This window comes from Chaetomium tenue, assembly GCF_020726465.1.
Source record: "Chaetomium tenue strain MPI-SDFR-AT-0079 chromosome Unknown F5144scaffold_1, whole genome shotgun sequence".
NCBI classification, from domain to species: domain Eukaryota; kingdom Fungi; phylum Ascomycota; class Sordariomycetes; order Sordariales; family Chaetomiaceae; genus Chaetomium; species Chaetomium tenue.
In genome coordinates, this window is record NW_027117329.1 from 2,607,899 (window position 1) to 2,625,190 (window position 17,292).

General features: G+C 56.2%; 7 protein-coding genes across 7 annotated transcripts; 5 read left to right on the plus strand and 2 right to left on the minus strand.

Moving 5' to 3' along the window:
- Window positions 1-680: 680 nt before the first annotated feature.
- Window positions 681-2,156, plus strand: F5144DRAFT_555249 (glutathione S-transferase). The gene has a single exon (XM_066787890.1). The coding sequence runs from the start codon at window positions 1,042-1,044 to the stop codon at window positions 1,723-1,725; it is 684 nt and encodes a 227-aa protein (XP_066648387.1). The 5' UTR covers window positions 681-1,041; the 3' UTR covers window positions 1,726-2,156.
- A 304-nt stretch (window positions 2,157-2,460) lies between these two features.
- Window positions 2,461-4,578, plus strand: F5144DRAFT_523051 (uncharacterized protein). The gene is made up of 2 exons (XM_066786761.1): window positions 2,461-3,127; window positions 3,180-4,578. Exons 1-2 carry the CDS (start codon window positions 2,747-2,749, stop codon window positions 4,350-4,352), a joined length of 1,554 nt encoding a protein of 517 aa, XP_066648388.1. The 5' UTR covers window positions 2,461-2,746; the 3' UTR covers window positions 4,353-4,578.
- A 106-nt stretch (window positions 4,579-4,684) lies between these two features.
- Window positions 4,685-7,481, plus strand: F5144DRAFT_555254 (MBOAT, membrane-bound O-acyltransferase family-domain-containing protein). Its single transcript, XM_066787891.1, has 5 exons — window positions 4,685-5,446; window positions 5,503-5,570; window positions 5,627-6,208; window positions 6,269-7,127; window positions 7,187-7,481. The coding sequence occupies exons 1-5, from the start codon at window positions 5,179-5,181 to the stop codon at window positions 7,291-7,293; spliced, it is 1,884 nt and encodes a 627-aa protein (XP_066648389.1). The 5' UTR covers window positions 4,685-5,178; the 3' UTR covers window positions 7,294-7,481.
- On the minus strand, window positions 7,482-8,835 carry F5144DRAFT_555255 (uncharacterized protein). Its single transcript, XM_066787892.1, has 2 exons — window positions 8,519-8,835; window positions 7,482-8,404 (listed from the first exon to the last, which is right to left on the minus strand). The coding sequence occupies exons 1-2, from the start codon at window positions 8,627-8,629 to the stop codon at window positions 7,694-7,696; spliced, it is 822 nt and encodes a 273-aa protein (XP_066648390.1). The 5' UTR covers window positions 8,630-8,835; the 3' UTR covers window positions 7,482-7,693.
- Window positions 8,836-11,098: 2,263 nt separating this feature from the next.
- On the plus strand, window positions 11,099-13,501 carry F5144DRAFT_478509 (uncharacterized protein; the record flags this gene model as incomplete). Its single annotated transcript, XM_066785108.1, has 2 exons — window positions 11,099-12,028; window positions 12,086-13,501. 2 exons carry the CDS (start codon window positions 11,099-11,101, stop codon window positions 13,499-13,501), a joined length of 2,346 nt encoding a protein of 781 aa, XP_066648391.1.
- Window positions 13,502-14,100: 599 nt separating this feature from the next.
- On the plus strand, window positions 14,101-16,043 carry F5144DRAFT_34033 (Prefoldin subunit-domain-containing protein). Its single transcript, XM_066784224.1, has one exon. It carries the CDS (start codon window positions 14,135-14,137, stop codon window positions 15,905-15,907), a length of 1,773 nt encoding a protein of 590 aa, XP_066648392.1. The 5' UTR covers window positions 14,101-14,134; the 3' UTR covers window positions 15,908-16,043.
- Window positions 16,044-16,446: 403 nt separating this feature from the next.
- Window positions 16,447-17,233, minus strand: F5144DRAFT_597586 (HSP20-like chaperone; the record flags this gene model as incomplete). The annotated part of the gene is made up of 3 exons (XM_066790881.1): window positions 16,447-16,797; window positions 16,873-17,075; window positions 17,221-17,233. 3 exons carry the CDS (start codon window positions 17,231-17,233, stop codon window positions 16,447-16,449), a joined length of 567 nt encoding a protein of 188 aa, XP_066648393.1.
- Window positions 17,234-17,292: the final 59 nt, after the last annotated feature.

Sequence of the window (17,292 nt, forward strand, 5' to 3'; positions counted from 1 at the left end):
TTCAGACAAGGTCTTGACGTTTATCAACCCTCAGTCCTATGTCGGGCCTTGCAGGCGTCACGGGTATATCTGACGTTAAAGAAGAGGGAATAAGGGCGTACAGTAACAGACCTCAAACCCGAAGAGAAAGGTTGGCCCGGTTGTAGGTACTGCCGCTCCAAGGCTACGCACCTAGGTAGGTACAAGGTCAACGCACCACAGACTATAGTTACCTATGTATTTGCATTATTACCATGCTGGATGGCTTGAAAAACACCAGGGAAATCAGCTTATGGATTGACAACTTCTTAGTGTCTTCTTGCAGATTCGGTGGCAGATATTCAAAATTGGTGGTTTGTTGTCGTCCTGCTTCGGGTTGGTTTCACGTCACAGACGGCTCACGGCTGACGTTACCCTACTAGTAAAAAGACCCCTAGAGGTTGAACAAACTCGCGAGAGTACCTACCTGGTAGTTCCTCGATATTGGCGGCGTCCTTGTTAATTCATGGGCTGGAGTTTTAACGGGATGTATTGCATCGCGACCGGGACCTGTTTTTTCAACTTGAATCTGCCCTCAAACTTCGCATGTAGAGCCTCGGAACTAAGACGACAGGGAGCTCAGATCGATGCTCCAGAGTAGTTAGTCGAGTCTCCACTTCCATTCCTTCTGTCTCGCCGATTTGTAAGCCAAGCACCGGCGACTTACACTACGGGATTCAATTTGGCCGGACACCCCGTCAACACCAGAAAACGGTTCAGCAAGCGTCTCAGCCGCGTTTAGCGCGCAAAATGCTTTCAAATCATTTCAAAGCACTTAGAAATGTGACAATACTCGGTGACTTTCTACGCAAGGGTGCGAAAGACGCTCCGTGATGCAACGGAGTTTCTTAGTTTTAATGACGACAACATGTGGAGTTGAAGGACGGCCTATATAGATATGGACGACTACCAGGCGGTACTCCATCTCTTGCCTCATTCATTACCATCCAGCCAACTACTCCCAGAACAAGCCTCATCTCCGCCTTAGTCTTTTCGACAACAACCGTCACGAACCAGGTCATCATGTCGTCCCTCAGCAATCTCAAGCCCATCAAGGTCTGGGGCAAGGGCGGGCCCAACCCTCCCAAAGTTGCCATGATCGCTTCTGAGCTGGGCATCCCGCACGAGATCGTGGATATCCAATTCAGCGAGCTCAAGAAGCCCGACTTCATCGCCATCAACCCCAACGGCCGCATGCCTGCCATCCAAGACCCCAACACCGACCTCACGCTCTGGGAGTCGGGCGCCATCGTCGAGTACCTAGTCGAGAAGTACGACACGGAGCGCAAGATCAGCTTCGAGCCGGGCACCAACGAGGCCTACCTCGCCAAGCAGTGGCTCTTCTTTCAGACCACGGGCCAGGGCCCCTACTACGGACAGGCCGTCTGGTTCACCAAGTACCACGCGGAGAAGGTGCAGAGCGCGGTCGACCGGTACATCAAGGAAATCGTGCGGGTGACGACGGTGCTGGAGGGCGAGCTCGCGCGGCAGCAGGAGGCGCACGGCGCCAAGGAGGGGTTCAGCGGGCCGTGGCTGGTTGGCAACAAGTTGTCGTACGCCGACTTTGCCTTCTACCCGTGGCAGTCCGCCGCCCAGAGGATCTTTGGCGACGACACCGAATACAAGGTTGACAATTTCCCACACGTGAAGGCATGGCTGGAAAAGCTGGGTGCGCGGGAGTCGGTCAAGTACGCGCTACCGCAGTAGGTTCCGTCGCGCCCTTCGGAGAGGTGAAAAAAACAGTGTATAACCCTATCACATACATGGGTGCAGCTAGCCGGGCAAGAGGGTCGTTGTATTCCCTGTATCTTGCTTCCAATGTTTGAAAATTCTATTAGTGGGTTATCACCCATGGTTCAATCGCATGGTCTAGTGGTGAAGATACTGGATCAATCTCTTGAAAATTGTGAGCGATGTCACGATGTGCGATATGTGCGATGTGAGAAGTTGGGATAAATGATACATCCGACATCGAAAGCTTGTCCCATTCAAGCTCTCGAGTTGAGGATCACTTGACCACCAGGTACTGCTGGAAGTTAGGTAACTGGACCACTGAATCAGTAAACTGGTGCTAACCAGCTCCAGCCACCCACCAGCCGAACAGCCACTTTTTCGACAACAGCTTCACTTTTGTTGCCGCATCAGTTTTGCGTCAGTGATGTGGAGTATGGCATATGTGGAAATCGGACAGGGGAGCCCTGGCCCCGCAGCTGCCGTCGAATTCCGTACTGTGTAAGTTTTCCATAATCAGCTCGCCGTACTGTGTAGGTTTTCCTCGCCGTACTGTGTAGGTTTTCCATGATCAGCTCGTCGTACTGTGTAGGTCTCCCATAATCAGCCGTACTGTGTAGGTTTTCTACAATCAGCTCGCCGTACTGTGCAGGTCTCCCATAATCAGCCGTACTGTGTAGATCTCCCCTAATCAGCTCACCGTACGAATACTGTAGAGGTCTCCCATAATCAGCCCGCCGGTGGCCGGGTGACGCATTTAACCCCCAACCACATCAGCCAACCCGAGCAACCTTCGTTTCATCACATACTGTACAAATATTTCGATTCTCATCAGTTACTGTACAAATCTTTCAGTGCATCTTCTAAGATATATTATTTGTACATACAATCTACACATCTCCTGCAACTATTTGTTAACGGTTGCTTCTCCCAAACACAATCGTCACCATTCTAGTTGCCACTGCTAGAACACACCTACGCGTCGACTGCCAACACCATGAACCCCGAGCAGTCGAACCCGGACCTCGAGTCCTTCCGGAATCAATGGAAGGCCGAGGTTCAAGCGAAGAAGGTTGCCTCTGGACCTCAAGAACAGCGAACTAGCCCGTCCGCTAGTCGAGCCAAGGCGGCCGCACCACGGTCGAAGGGGCCCTTAGCCCAAGAAGAGGAAGAGGACGAGGACGATGATTATGTCCCGTCACAGTCATTTGACGATGCTGCGGAGGACACACCCGTGCCTTCCCTTCAGACGGGGCATCCCGAGGGCTCGCAGCAAGGCGATCCCGTTTCGGCCCTCGACCACTACGAGAAGGCCGTTGAGAGGGAAGCCGTGGGGAAACTGGGAGACAGCTTGCAGCTGTACAGGAAGGCCTTTAGGGTACGTGTAGAGCCTCACGCATCGAAGCCGGGTTGTAACTAACGTGATACAGTTGGACGACGCCGTCGACCAAAAGTACAAGGCCAAGCACTTCTCGGCGGTGGCCGCGACGGGGGTTGCCGCGACGGGGGTGGCCGCAACGGGGGTTAACTCTGCCACCAAGGCGGTGTCGATGAAGGACCTCATCGCGAGCTTCTCCGCGATGTCCATCATCCCGGCGCCACCCCCGGTCGAAGGGATGCCGCCACCCCCGTGCTGGCTTGCCGATATCCCGGAGGAAATCTTGGTGCACATTTTGCTCCAAGTTGCCCTCGTCGATGTCGGGGCTTTTATGCGGCTGGCCCGGGTGTGTAAGCGCCTGGCTTTCCTCGTCGCCACCGAGAACGGCATTTGGCGACGCCTCTGCCTCGGCAGCGAATTCGGCTTTGGGGGGATGCACCACTACTGGCAGCATCAAGTCTCCTGGGATCCCCTCAGCGACGCCGACCTCGTCGCCGAGGCCACCGAAGGCGAGGCATCCGCACTCGCGGCGGGAGTTGATACCGCCAGCCCTCCCTCGTCCCTCCTCCTGGCGGAGCGCGCCGACCAGCATGCGCGTGAGAGCACCGCGGATACGCTAGCCTTGTTCCGCTCGCTGTACTCGAACTCGTGGCAGCGCATGTTCCGGCAGCGGCCACGAATCCGCTTCAACGGTTGCTACATCAGCACCGTCAACTACACGCGCTCCGGCCAGGCCAGCCACAACCAGGTCACATGGGCTACGCCGGTACACATCGTCACCTACTACCGGTACCTGCGCTTCTTCCGCGACGGCTCCGTCATCAGCCTGTTGACCACGTCCGAGCCTGCCGATGTCGTGCGCCACTTGACGCGCGAGGCCCTGGCGCTGCACGCCGGCGGCGCGAGTTCGAATCTGCCCACCGCTGTCATGCGTCAAGCGCTGAAGGGCCGGTGGCGGATGGCGAAAGCGTCGGGTAACCCCGGGGAGTCGCCGACCAACATCGAGGACGACGTCACCGTCGAGACCGAAGGCGTTAGCCAGTACATCTATCGGCTGGACCTCGCCCTCGACACGGTGGGCAAGCGCACGCGGAACAACAAGCTCGGATGGAAGGGCTTCTACAGCTACAATACGTTGACGGACGAATGGGCCGAGTTCACGATGCGCCATAGCAAACCCTTCATTTTCAGCCGGGTGAGGAGCTATGGGGTACAGGGAGCGTAGTTGGGGGGTAATCCGTCGATGAGTGGAGTCAAAGGGCTAGAGCGAAGTCTTCTTTTCCAGCAGGAGTTACGGGGTGAAGGGGGCATAGCGGGGTTAATCTATACCCAGATGAGAGGAGTTAAAAAGGGTCAAAGGAAGCATATATTGGGTTTCATGGTAATGAATATTTGGGCTTAGACTACTTGGTAGATAATTCCAAGGTTGTTCCAACGTTATTTCAACTTTATTTTGCCAATCAATCCTTGTCCCGGCGTATTAAACGAGGAGTCGGTGCGAAAAAGGGGTTCAGGGACGCGGGCAGTGCCAGAGCCTTGGCAAGAAGCTTGTGTCAAAGCTTGTGTCAGCTGTGACTGGCTGGCCAGCTGCGCCTCGGCCGCGGAAGTCGAAAAGTTGCAAGTAACCGCGATTATTTTGCCCAGTGAAGTTGACAGTAGCAACGAAAACCGGAGAATTCCAACACGACTTCTCTCCGTCCCCGGCCTCCGCCCCCCTCCTCCGTGCCGCTCTCGTCACCGTGGGCCACCAACGCCGAGTTTCAGTGCCGAACCGTAACCCCAACTTCGTATCGACCGACGACTGCGCCGCCAACGCTGCGTGTCCTTGATCCCTTGACTGGCGGCAGGCCCCCGATCGTCGAGGATTAGTGAGGAACAGCGAGGAGGAGCACCAGAAAAAAGGAGGTCGATTGAGTTTTGTGATCTGAGATCGCAACCGCTCATAAACCGCCGCGGCCGCTCCTTGTTTTCCGCGACGATAGCGAACCAAACCCGGCCCAGCATGTTATAGACTGGCCCAGCCCGATCCTTCACGTTCATTTTCTTCCACGATGGCTTCTCGCAGCCAAAGCGGCAGCCGCTCCGGCCTACTCGCCTTCCTCTCTGGTCTCTACGATCTCGACACGCTCGATACTCGATTCACAACGCCGTCGTCGGTGCCTTACAGGGTCGCGAGTGACAAGCGGGAGGATGACAATAAGGTCGTCGATAAGCAGGTCGACCCGCCGAAATGGAAGTCCCTCGAGTTTTACCTCTACTACCTGGTCTTCCTGACCGTGGTGCCCTACATGTTTTGGGTCGCCTATGATGTGTCGAGGCGTAGGTCTTCTCCTCCGAGCAGAGTGGGGGGGCACGCGGGGTTGACAAATGGGCAGCATCGGATCCGAGATACAACAGGTTTAAGAACCGGCTTGCGGACGGCTGGATTCCGGGGCGCAAGATCGTGAGCTCCCCCCTGGGGATGGAAATGTGTGAGCGCATGCTGAACCGTGTCTATAGGATGTGTCAGATGCCCAGTACTACACCTTCCGGATAAACCTGCCGTACATGGCCCTTCTGCTGGTTTTCCACCCGCTGCTGCGCAGGGTCTGGAATGCCGTGTATCCCGTCCCGCAGGAGGCAAAGACCGCGAGAGCCAACGCCCCCGAGGCGGCCGAGGCGAGACTGCGCCAGCGCACGTCGTACGACTCCGCCTTTGCCGTGTTCTTCCTTGTGGTTCTGCATGGCTTCTCGGCTGCTAAAATCCTCACTATCCTGGCCATCAACTACAGGCTGGTGACGGCGGTGCCGAAGAAGTACATGCCGGTGGTGTCGTGGGGGTTCGGAATCTGCATCTTGTTTGCCAACGAGTTGTGCAATGGGTATAAGTTCCGTGATATCGCACTCCTTTTGACGGGGACACCGGCCAAGACCCTGTCGACGTACACCCCCGCGCTAGTCGAGCTAGGCATGCGGATGGACCGACATGGCGGGCTCATGCGCCGTTGGGAAATCCTCTTCAATATCACCGTCCTCCGCCTAGTCAGCTTCAACCTGGACTATTACTGGAGCTTAGATAGGCGGGCTTCTAGCCCTATCGAGGTACCACCCCCCCTTTTACCCCTTACAGCCCTGTTTCCGATCACTAACGCCGGCAAGAAGAAACAACTTGACCCCGCCAATCTCTCGGAACGAGACCGCATCGCCACCCCGGCCTCCCCGCAGGACTTCTCCTTCCGCAACTACCTCGCCTACGCCATCTACGCGCCGCTCTACCTCACCGGCCCCATCATCACCTTCAACGACTACATCTCGCAGCAGCGCTACCAGCCGGCCACGCTCTCCGCCTCCCGCACGCTCAAGTACGCCATCCGCTTCGTCTTGGTGCTGCTCGCGATGGAGTTGGTCCTGCACTACGACTACGTCGGCGCCATCTCCAAGTCGCGGCCGGACTGGTCGTCGTACACGCCCGCGCAGATCTCCCTCCTCTCCTACTTCAACCTGCACATCATCTGGCTCAAGCTCCTGCTCCCCTGGCGCTTCTTCCGGCTGTGGAGCCTGGTCGACGGCATCGACCCGCCCGAGAACATGCTGCGCTGCGTCAGCAACAACTACTCGACCCTATCCTTCTGGCGCGGCTGGCACCGCAGCTACTACCGCTGGCTGCTGCGCTACATCTACATCCCCCTCGGCGGCTCCAGCTTCCGCTCCGCCCGCGACGCCGCCCGCACCGTGCTCACCTACCTGGTCGTGTTTACGTTTGTTGCGCTCTGGCACGACATCAAGCTCAACCTGCTCATCTGGGGCTGGCTCATTGTGGTGTTTTTCCTGCCCGAGATTGCAGCCGGTGTGTTGTTCCCCCGCCGCAAGTGGGAGCGCAATCCTACGGCCTACCGCATGCTGTGCTGTGTTGGGGGCGTGGCGAATGTGCTGATGATGATCTCGGCGAACTTGGTTGGTTTTGCGGTCGGGTTGGATGGGCTCGAGAATATCGTGAAGGGCATTTTTAGGGATTATTCGGGTATTTGTTGCTTCTTTCCTCCCTGCTCCTTTCCACCTTAACTAACGGTGTTTGTTCAGGCCTTGTGTTCCTTGTCACCGCATGCTCGGCGCTGTTTGTGGGCATCCAGATCATGTTTGAGATACGTCAATCGGAGCTGCGCAAGGGAATTAATCTGAAGTGCTAAGCGCCTGGCGTTGTAATGTATATATCTAAGAGGATTGTATATGTATGCATCCTGTCATTTTGGCAATGTTGATAGAAGGGTTGGGATTATTTGGTTTCATTAGCTGGCGGCAATATGTATTTCTACACACATGCACCACTGACCCTGTGGAAGCATTCACACTTATGCAAATGTTGGTAGATTACGGAACCGTCAGATTAACTACTATTTATACTGGTGGTGTCCGCCATGAGACAGATAACACGTCCAAACCAACCACACAAACTAAGGGTATATCCTCCCACAGCATACAACCAATGGCTTTCCATACTACACCATCACCAACGCCAACCCTGCGGTCACCGAGACATACCAAAACGGAAATAGAGAACCCAAGGAAGACATGGAGAGCCTGACTCGCTTACGCATGCGGTTTCGCCATCTCCATGTCCCCCGCCGCGCTCAAATCACGTCCCGCCTTCGCAAACTTCCCCTGCTTCCCCAGCCTCGTCTCCGTGACATACCTGCGCAGCCAAATCAAGCCCCAAACGACGCCAAACACAATAAGGCACCCCACGGCAATCCCAAAGACATACGCCGCCACCAACGAACCCTGCTCGCGTGGGTCGAGGAAGCTGTACGGGTAGAAGCCCTTGTCGGCGTAGGTGATGTAGGCGACGGCGAGGTAGAGGGCGAGGACAAGGATGAGCCAGAGCATGTGCAGGGGCGGGGGCGGGTCGGTGCGCGGGACGACCAGCTCGAAGAGCGCGAAGGCGCTGTTGAGCGCGTGCTGCGACACGTTGCTCCACCCGGAGTACACCTCGGCGAACCAGGGGCCCGAGAAGAGCACGCCCCAGTAGACGATGGTCACGATGAAGGGGTAGACGACGACCGTGGTGTAGAAGGCGGAGTGGAGCGCTTGGAGGGGTCGGGGGAAGCGGTCGAGGAGCGCGACGCCCGTCCGCGCGTAGGTGAAGGTGTGGATGGCGGCGACGAGGAAGTAGAAGCCGAGACCCCAGTAGGTCAGGCTGGTGAAGAAGCTGAAGGAGGCTTGGGACGCCACGCAGCCCGTTTCGGCGTGGACGCATTGCCACGCCAGCACGAAGATGAGGGTGGTGAAGGCATAGAGGGACTACACGGAGAGAGCGAGGAGACGCGAGTTAGGGATGGGTTTCTTCTTTCTTTCTGTATTGGATATATCTGGCTGGGTTGGGCATGGAAGCTCTGCTAGGGAAAGGAAGCTTACGATAAGAGCTCGGCAGAAGAAGAGCACCCACGGCGATAGCAGCCACGAAGTTTCGAACCGATGGGTAGGGTCCCAAAGGCCAGTGCCAAATTTGAATGCTTGTCCAGCCATCTTGCCGATCGCAGTTTCGCGTATCACTGGATCACTGGATCACTCTGGCGGGCACGCGCTGGCGGGGCCCTCCTGCGTAGGCAGTCAACAAAAGAAGAACCCACGAAGTGTCGTCCAAAAAATGAAAAAGAAATGCGAAAGCGACAGAGGTTCGAAGGACGGATGGACCCTGGTCTTGGCGTCCTTTTATGAAAGGAGCTTGAGAGCCACGGGAGCCCTGCGCCTCGACCACCTCGTGCGGGTTGAAGCCCGATTCGGTAGCCAACGCCGCAACACGCCTCGCCTCGGCTTTTGCACACTCAACAGATCGAGTCGAAGCCGTTCGCGTTGCACTCGTTTGATGGTTCGATTCACCTGAGACCAGCTCCACCTGTTTCAGTCCACCTAGCATTGTGTTCGTATGTAAATACAAACCTTGACCTGGATGGAAGTCATGCACATGCATATTTTGAACTCTAACGTGGTTTGGACCCTCGAATACGGCAACCCGGGATGCCATGCCACCGTTACCAGCGGCGTGGTACTGGTGCGCTCCAGCGCCGGCCAAATACTCGGTAGTGACTGACGAGCGGGGTCTGTAATATTGGCGCCTCATGGAGGCTGGCGGCGGCTGATGGGAAGCGCAGGGCGGCCAATCGTCTTTGAAAAAATGCCATCCTCCCTCATTGTTCTGATGAGGTGAGATGGGCGGTTGAGATAAGCGAGGACATGGTGGACATCCTTCAACACTCACTCAGAGCCGGCATCGATCTGGAATTTCGCGTATGGGGTCTGAGCCCGAGTTTGCAACCTGGAAACTTCGGATGAAATAGGTATGTACATGTGCTCGACAAAAGGCCACGGTGAAGATCAAATGCGAAGGTGAAAACGCGATATTTGACCCATGGAAATAGCCCGGGTTGGCAAGGAGGTGTCGGTCCAAGATGACTTTCGGAAAGAGGTCACTGAATGCGGCACACTGTGTGTTCATTGCAGCGCACACTGACCTACCGGGGGGTTTTTGAGACCCATTCGGTTCTGGCCCCGAGTGGCAGGGGGCTGCAGGCACCCTGTCCGCATCTGGATCTTGACCACCAACTCGCCCCCAATGTGCAGGGTGTCTGCAGAAACAACACTCTTTCGGCGTGGCCAACACTCTTTGTTGGCACCATGGATCGTCGTCTCGTGTCTCATCGCACCTTATGGAGTTGGTTAGGGGTGGGCAAGCGGTGCGGGCAGTTGAAATAAAGATGGCGAAGATTCCACATGACAGCGGAAGGGGTGTGCCGAGGCGCGTCTAGAAGACGGGAATGCGCAAAGTCATATCCCGAATTCAATATCCGCAGCCGTATTGGCGATGGTGCATACCCAGGTTCTGCTCTCGGGAGGGAGAGGGGCAACAATCGGCAGGTCGTCTCTCGGCCAGCTCCTGGATTGGCTGAAGATTGGATGACGAGTCCAGGCCTGCAGAAACATGCAATTCACACGAAGAAACGAGCCCCTTTGACTTGCTCGGATGGCACCCAGCTATTGGAGACCCTGGCAACAACGCAACGCTATTTCTGCAAATGGAGAGTGGATTTGCAGGGCACTGTGGGGTGACTGCAGGGCACTTCCCTGGTTTTCCAGGAACCGCTCGCCAGCGCCAACCCGCCCAATCGTCCCAAGTGGAGCACATCTCTGATTTTGTCACTTCTCCCGCCAGGAGGTCCCTCTTCTTGAGATCCCGATCTTCTCCTCTTCAACCAGCCTGCGACGGGAGCTGTCGTGCTGCCCGCGTTTGCTCGATCCTTCCACCGCAGCAGTCGCAGCAGCAGCACCTTGCAAGACGACTTCGGGATCCACCTGCTGGGTTACCATTTTCCCGTCTCGACAGCTCGACCCCCATCGGATCGGCCACGACTCGAAACAGCGACACGCTCAAACCGGCTTGGTGTGACCCGCTGATACAGGTCCCTACCACCGTCGCTGGAGACTCCAAAACTCAGCCTCACGAAACTCGCATCGCGCTCGACGAAGAAAGAAACCCTTGCCCAGGACACCCAGAACAACAGAGAGCCGGGATCCCGTGCTTAAAAATTCGGAACCCGGTGTGGTGTTTCCTGTTTCCAGTGCCCCCTACGCCCTGTCCTTACTTCGTCCACCACCAGCCTTTGGGGTCCGTCCGTCACCGTTATGTTTCATCCCGGGGCCCATCCGTGACAGGCGCCCCCGTTCGACATCTTGACATTCCCGCCGTCCCCTAGGTTTAGATATATATTCGCTTTGTTTCCGACCTGTCCATCGTCTGTCACTCGCACCGTCCTCTTGTACGAATCTTCTTTTACCGCGGGAGCCCGCAGGGACGCACGAGCTTAGGGCCCACCGGCGAGCCGCCCCTCCGCTTGTACGACAAGTTCCTGCCGATCTCCGCCGTGATCTGCGGCGAATCACAGCCGATCCCCCGGAACCCTCGATACTGGCTCGGAGAACCCCCTCAACACCTCCGCCATGGCTTTCCCGCAGCACGCGTCGTCACGCTTTTCCGACGTGCAGCTGCCTATTGTGTTTTTGCCCGACGTTGAGGAGGAAGACGACATGGAATCGGGAGCTGGCCTCGAGGTTGATACTCGGCCGAAACAGAATGTCCCCCAGCCGGCTCCCGCTCCTCAACACCCCATCCCATCTATGCAACAGGCCTTTGCAGAATCCTTGATGGAAGCTACGCAAGGCGCGGCCGTGAAACCAAAACTACGAACCGGCGATGCCAAGGCGAGGCGCGAGGAGCTCCTGGACGGGGGCCGGTCCGACCCGCCCCCGACAGCCCTGTGGCGCGGCCGGGCAGGCCAGAGGACACACGAGCTTTGCAGACTGCTGGCCCAGATCTCATTTGGCGTGTACTTGCTACTTCATGGCATGGCCAATAGCCAGATCCTGGTTGTTTCCATTCTGCAAGGCCATATCGACGAGGTGGACGAGTTTCTGGAGACGACGCTCGAAGATATGGACCTTGCCACCAAGGATATGGAGGACCGGATCAAGCACTTGAAGCTCCCCATGGACAATATCGGCGTCTTTGAGAAGATGCTGGAAGATAGAAATTTTCGCATGCAGATCCTCGACGGGAACCAGAAGATCGAGCATATTTTAGCTCGGACTCAGGTTGCGCTCAAACAAACGACCCATGACCTCGCCGAGGGGCTCGCGGCAACCAGGGAGTTTACCATCTACCTTGCAGAGCAGCAGCATGGGAGCTGGCGACGGGATCGCCCGGATGTGATTGACATCTTTGACGCCATGAAGGGAAACACGGATGGGTGGTTCAACGCGTTTATGGACCTGCAAGCCAAAGGAAGCTCCCTGAACGCGCTGATTGTCAGGCTGACCGATATCGTCTCCGAGATGGAGCGGAGGGCGGGCGAAGTGAGCCGAAAGACTAGGGTAGGTCGACTCAAGAATTTGCCTAGGGGGTGAAGCGGCCACTAACCGACCGAACAGTTCAGCGTGAAGCCATACTCTTCCCCCACTCATAGCCCTAGGCCATCTGATGCGTCGTCGATCACGACCCCTCCAACCTCGCCACCACCTAGGAAGATTCCAAATTCGCCTCCCAGGCTTTCGTTACGGCTCAGCGCAATACAGACGGTCGCCTTAACCATCGACACCGAGACCCAGCTGATGGCCGAGTTGCATGCCCCCAAGGAAGACGACACGGCCGCCCGGAACGAGGCGGGTGCAGATGCGGCTACGCGGCAGTCAGTCCTGATGGTAACTTCGAGGTCGCCACCCCCCGAGGAGTCACCCCCTGAAACGCCTAGTGAACTGCCGCCCCAGTCACCTCCCGCCCGAGACCCACGTCGGCTTTCTAAAAGGCCATCAATGTTGGCAGACTTGCCCAAGCTTGAAGTGCCCAAGGAAGACGACGAGGGAGAGGAAGCCACATTCTATCTCTTACAACCTAGAACATACACACCTCAGCCCCCATCGCCACAACCCTCGCCCCGTATTATTGATGAGTGGCCCAAGACGACCCCAGAAAGCTCAGAAACTCAAAGGCAAAGGGTCGATTCTTCAGCTTCTTCGGTCGAGTCTACAGCACAGCTAACGCTCGAACCCATCAAACCACGGATGGAACATGTGATATCGAAACCGCAAGTACACCGGCTAAGAGTCGTTGAGATTGGATCCAAGACGGATCCCAGGACTGGTACCAGGTTAAGTCAAAGACCGGAATCGCGATCAAGGCCTGGACCAGACCCGGCACAGGCCCCCGAACTGGTTATCCCACAGGATCCTGAGGTGGTGACAACACAGAGGACGTCCCTCAGGCAACGCATCTCGCTGAAGACCAGCCCTCCGGAATCAATACAGGTTCCTCACCCAAACGCGGCCGAAAGACCGTTGCACGCAGCCCCGCGGGGTTACCAGGCGCCGGATTCGGCATACGGATCCGACATGGAGCGCCCACCCGTCAACTCGATGGCATCGGTCAACTCGCCTCTTGCAGATTTCTCACCGCCCTTCATTCATCCAGGGATGATACCCTCGCCACATTCTGAGAGGCAGTTTTTCCGCCCCGTCCAGGCCAGCCCCTACTCGCCGTTACAGCAAAGGCCACACACCGCTGGGACCGTGGGCCCTCATCATTTCCCCCCTCCTCCGAGACACGCCCCCTCGAGGATGGGGATGAGCATAATGAGTACCGACACCTCGATGACCGGCCAGACGGGCAAGTCGGTGAAGAAGAAGCGCAGCGCGTTCGGATGGCTGAAGAAAGCTTTCGCCCTAGATGATGAAGAGCGAGCAGCGTTCGAGCAAAGGAAGAGGGAACAGACTCCCAGCAACCCTTATTACGAACCCAAGAGCCAGCAGTTCTTGGATGGCAAACGCATTCGGCCCCGGCCGGGTTATTAAAGCCTGCCCGGCGGCCCGGCCATTGTGCCGTCCGATCCAGTTCGCCAAGATAATGCTTCAGGGCTGGTAACGAGCGTACCAGCCTTTTGCGGCCCGGGCCGGTTGATATGAAACCGGCCCAGCCATGCACACTCATGCGTTCCGCGCTGTCGGGGCCGGTTTTGCTTGCTGTTTCATGCGTTCGATACCCAGCGAAACCAGATCCCCCTTTACTCCAATCTACAGAGCTATAATCTAGACTTGGATTTTTGTTTGTTTTATGTTTATTTACTGTTACGTTCCGGTTGGGTTCCCGCGGGGTTTTACTTTAATTTCGGTTTAGCTGCGCCATACTTTGGAAACGGGTCAGCTTGGTTTGTACAAAGGGGGAAAGGAAGGGCATTGCATAGCGAGGCGAGCGCGGGAATCTATTTAACTCCATGTAACTATAATACATAACGTTAACGTTAATCTTATGGGTTGGACATGAAGTACTTAATGATTTCATGACATCTGTACCATGTATTTTACTTTACCCAGAACCCGCTTTCACACTGTCCTCATTACGTAAGGAAATCAAAGCGTTGAGACCTTCAGATCCTTGCCGAAATTTCTCCCGCCTTTCTTTCTTTCAACAACATCTTCTCCGCCACCATGGCTCAACCAATCGATCACCTTTCCGACCTTGACCGTCATGTGCAGCAGCTCGAGGGCAAAGTCAACCAGCTGCGGGCGTCCCTGACGCACTGGCAGCAATGGTATCTCGATTACTCGGCGCTCAAGGAGGAGGTCGAGCAGCTGCCCAGCGACACGCCTCCCCATGAACAGCTCCGCCGCATCCGCCGCGACTTTGATAGTCCGCGGCTGACCAAAAAAGAAATCAACGAGATCATGGGAAAGCATGACCTCAAAGCACCCGAACAAATCGTCAACGTGCTGTCGCGGCGCCTGGACTATGTCGAGCAGAACATCAACACCTTATCCAAATCTCTCGAGACCGAGGAGAACAGGCTTGCGGCGGCGGCGGTCGTCGCGCATCCTAATGCCGGCACTGACGAGGAGAGCGGCTTGCCTTTCACCGACATTATCGAGGAGCTGGACGAGGACGACAACGTGGTCAACTTCCGGTTGCAGGGTGGCGCGGATGCCGAGCCGAAAATCAGCGAGGCGTTGAAAAAGGCGGGGATTCAAGAGGAGGATCTTGCTGATGCCGAAGCGGCGCTGTCGAAGACCCTGGAGGCCTTGGGGCTTGATCCAAAAGAGGATGGGACAAAAAAGGAAGCTGCCGCCGGCCCTACAGCAAGCGCGAGCAGCACCACAAAAAGCGCTCCTGACGACAAGCCTGTCACTCGCAAAAAGTCTGTGTCCTTCGCGGAGGACACCAAGAGCGGCGATGAGGTTGAGGCTGCCCAGTCGAAAGCGGCTCAGGATCTCGAACGGCTCATGCAAAAGGCCAAGGAGCAGGAAGCGATAGATTTGTCGTCGGCTGTCATTCCGGATAACGAGTCGGCAGAGGAGAGCAAACTGCGCCGGGAGATGCTCGAATATGGCATGTCGGAAATTGGACCGGTTGTGGCCGAGCTCCAGTTGGAAGAGGACTATTCCGGCGACGAGGACGATATGGATTGGATAGGGTCTGACGATGAATTCGACGACGAAGAGACAGACGACGATGCCGAGGATGAGCTTGGACGGTCCAAACGCAAAGTCGTCACTTCCGACTACATGAAGCGCATGCAGGAGCTCGAGAAGCGTCTCAGCAAGCAGTCTGCCTTCACAGTCGGCGGGTCAGAAACCAAACCCGAGAAGCTGGACGAGGGCATAGGGCGGATAGCGGTGGTTAGCGAACCAGCTCTGTCAACTGGACCGGCGCCTGCGTCCACGCCTACTGAATCGAAAGGAAAGAAGAGCGTTAGTTTCGCGCCCCAGCTAGACATCGCTCCCGACCCTGCGTTGCCGGATACCAGACCCGTTGGTGGTATCGTAGAGAAGGTCGCAGAAGGGGAGACGCTCAAGGACCCTGAGGAACCACCGAAACGAGTATCAAGGTTCAAGAAGGATAGGCCTACCGCCGCGTCTTCCTCGCACCTTCCCGCAGCCAAGCTTCCTCCTGGTCCGCACCAACTTCCCAGCAACTTTAGCATGGGCGGCTTCGACCGCCCAACCGATCCGGCCCCGCCAGAAGAAATTATGGCACACACAGTCGCTGAGCGGCCTACCATAGTAACGGCAGAACCGGATGGCTTAGAAGAAGCCACTCTGTACGAAGCTGCTGCGCTTGAGTACAGCCGTTTGCGGAACCAACTGATTAGGAATCAGGGCGGCAACGTCGACGATGAGACGGGTCTCGTCCCTCTCGACGAGGAACTAGGCGGACCTAAACGGCAGAGCAAGTTCAAAGCCGCCCGGTTGACTAAGCTACAATAGCTTGGGAGGCATGAGGCGGTTACGTGGTCGATGTAAATCGAGCTATATGAGCGTTCCATTTTCTATGACGTTTCGTGTTGAACTAGACACCGTTCAAACTTCTTTCTGTCCCATCCCCATAACGAATACCCCCCCGTATGTTATGTCAGCATAACAGATCCCGCATTACCACCAAGTTGGTGACAAACACCGGAACGCTTAATTGTCTGACAATTGATGGTCTGTAGCTCTCCATCTACATTCCATTACTGGCGATTCCAAGAACAACACTGATGGGCTCTCTGACGCCTCGACCTTGGCAACAACAATATCTCGCGGTCCTGGCTCTTCGTTTCACCCCTCACATTCCTTCCCGCTGTAAACGTCGTAGAGCAATAAAATTCGTGTTCGTTCCCATGTGTGTTTTGTGTCCTCGAGTTCACGAACCTCTCCCCTCCGTCCGTCCTCGTCTCATCACACGTCGAAAGTCCTCACCACCAACAGCCAACAACAAAAAGAAAAACAATGAAAAAAGAAAATGCACATATAACATTCCAACCTCAACTAATCTTGGCCTTGCTAAAGTCCATCTCGGGGTGCTGCTCCTGGAACTTCTTCAGGATGTCCGCCTTCTTCTGCTCGTCGCTGGTCGGCAGGCCCATCTCCTTCTGGCGCTGGTCGAACATCATCTTCTCCACCATGCCGCGCGTCTCGCCGTCCAGGTCCGACAGGCTGCTGTTCTCGGGCACGATCTTGCTCACGTCGATCCGCGGCGCCGTCGTCACCACGTGCGCCCACCACTCCATCTTGTTGATCTTGTCCAGGTGGATCTCGACGAGTTTGGTGTTGTCCGGGGCGGTGGAGAGGGTCCAGGTGCTGTCGTCGGGCCGGATCGCGTGGGGGAGGGTGCCCTGTTGTTGGGGGGAGGAAGGTTAGAAGATGTGTCAGGGGATGGGGAAAATGAAGAAGGGGAGGGCAGAACGGACTTTGATAATATGTTCTTGTCCCTTGATCCCGGCTGAGATGCTCTCCTTCTTGATGTCCACCACTAGATCACGCCCCTTGAAGTTGCCCGGCACTGTGAAGGTGATGTCGAGATCGCCGATGGTCTGGGTCCATTTGTAAGGGAGAGCGTCCTGCTCTGCTTGTTCCTTTGCGCGGGCCGCGGCCTGCTCGGCAGGAGTTGGTTCTGTGAGAAAAGATGTGCATGTTAGTTCCCTTGTTCCTGTCCGCCGGGGGGTCGAGTCCCAGCTTGTGCTTTGAGAGAAGAACTGGAGCTCTAAAACGGAAGGAAAAGTTGGCTGGAAAGGGTGAACAAAAGAGAGGTAGCATACCGTTGTCAGCCATATTTGCTATGTATGTCAGAACTCGATTTCAAGTCCTGTGATAGCTATAGACAGCGACGA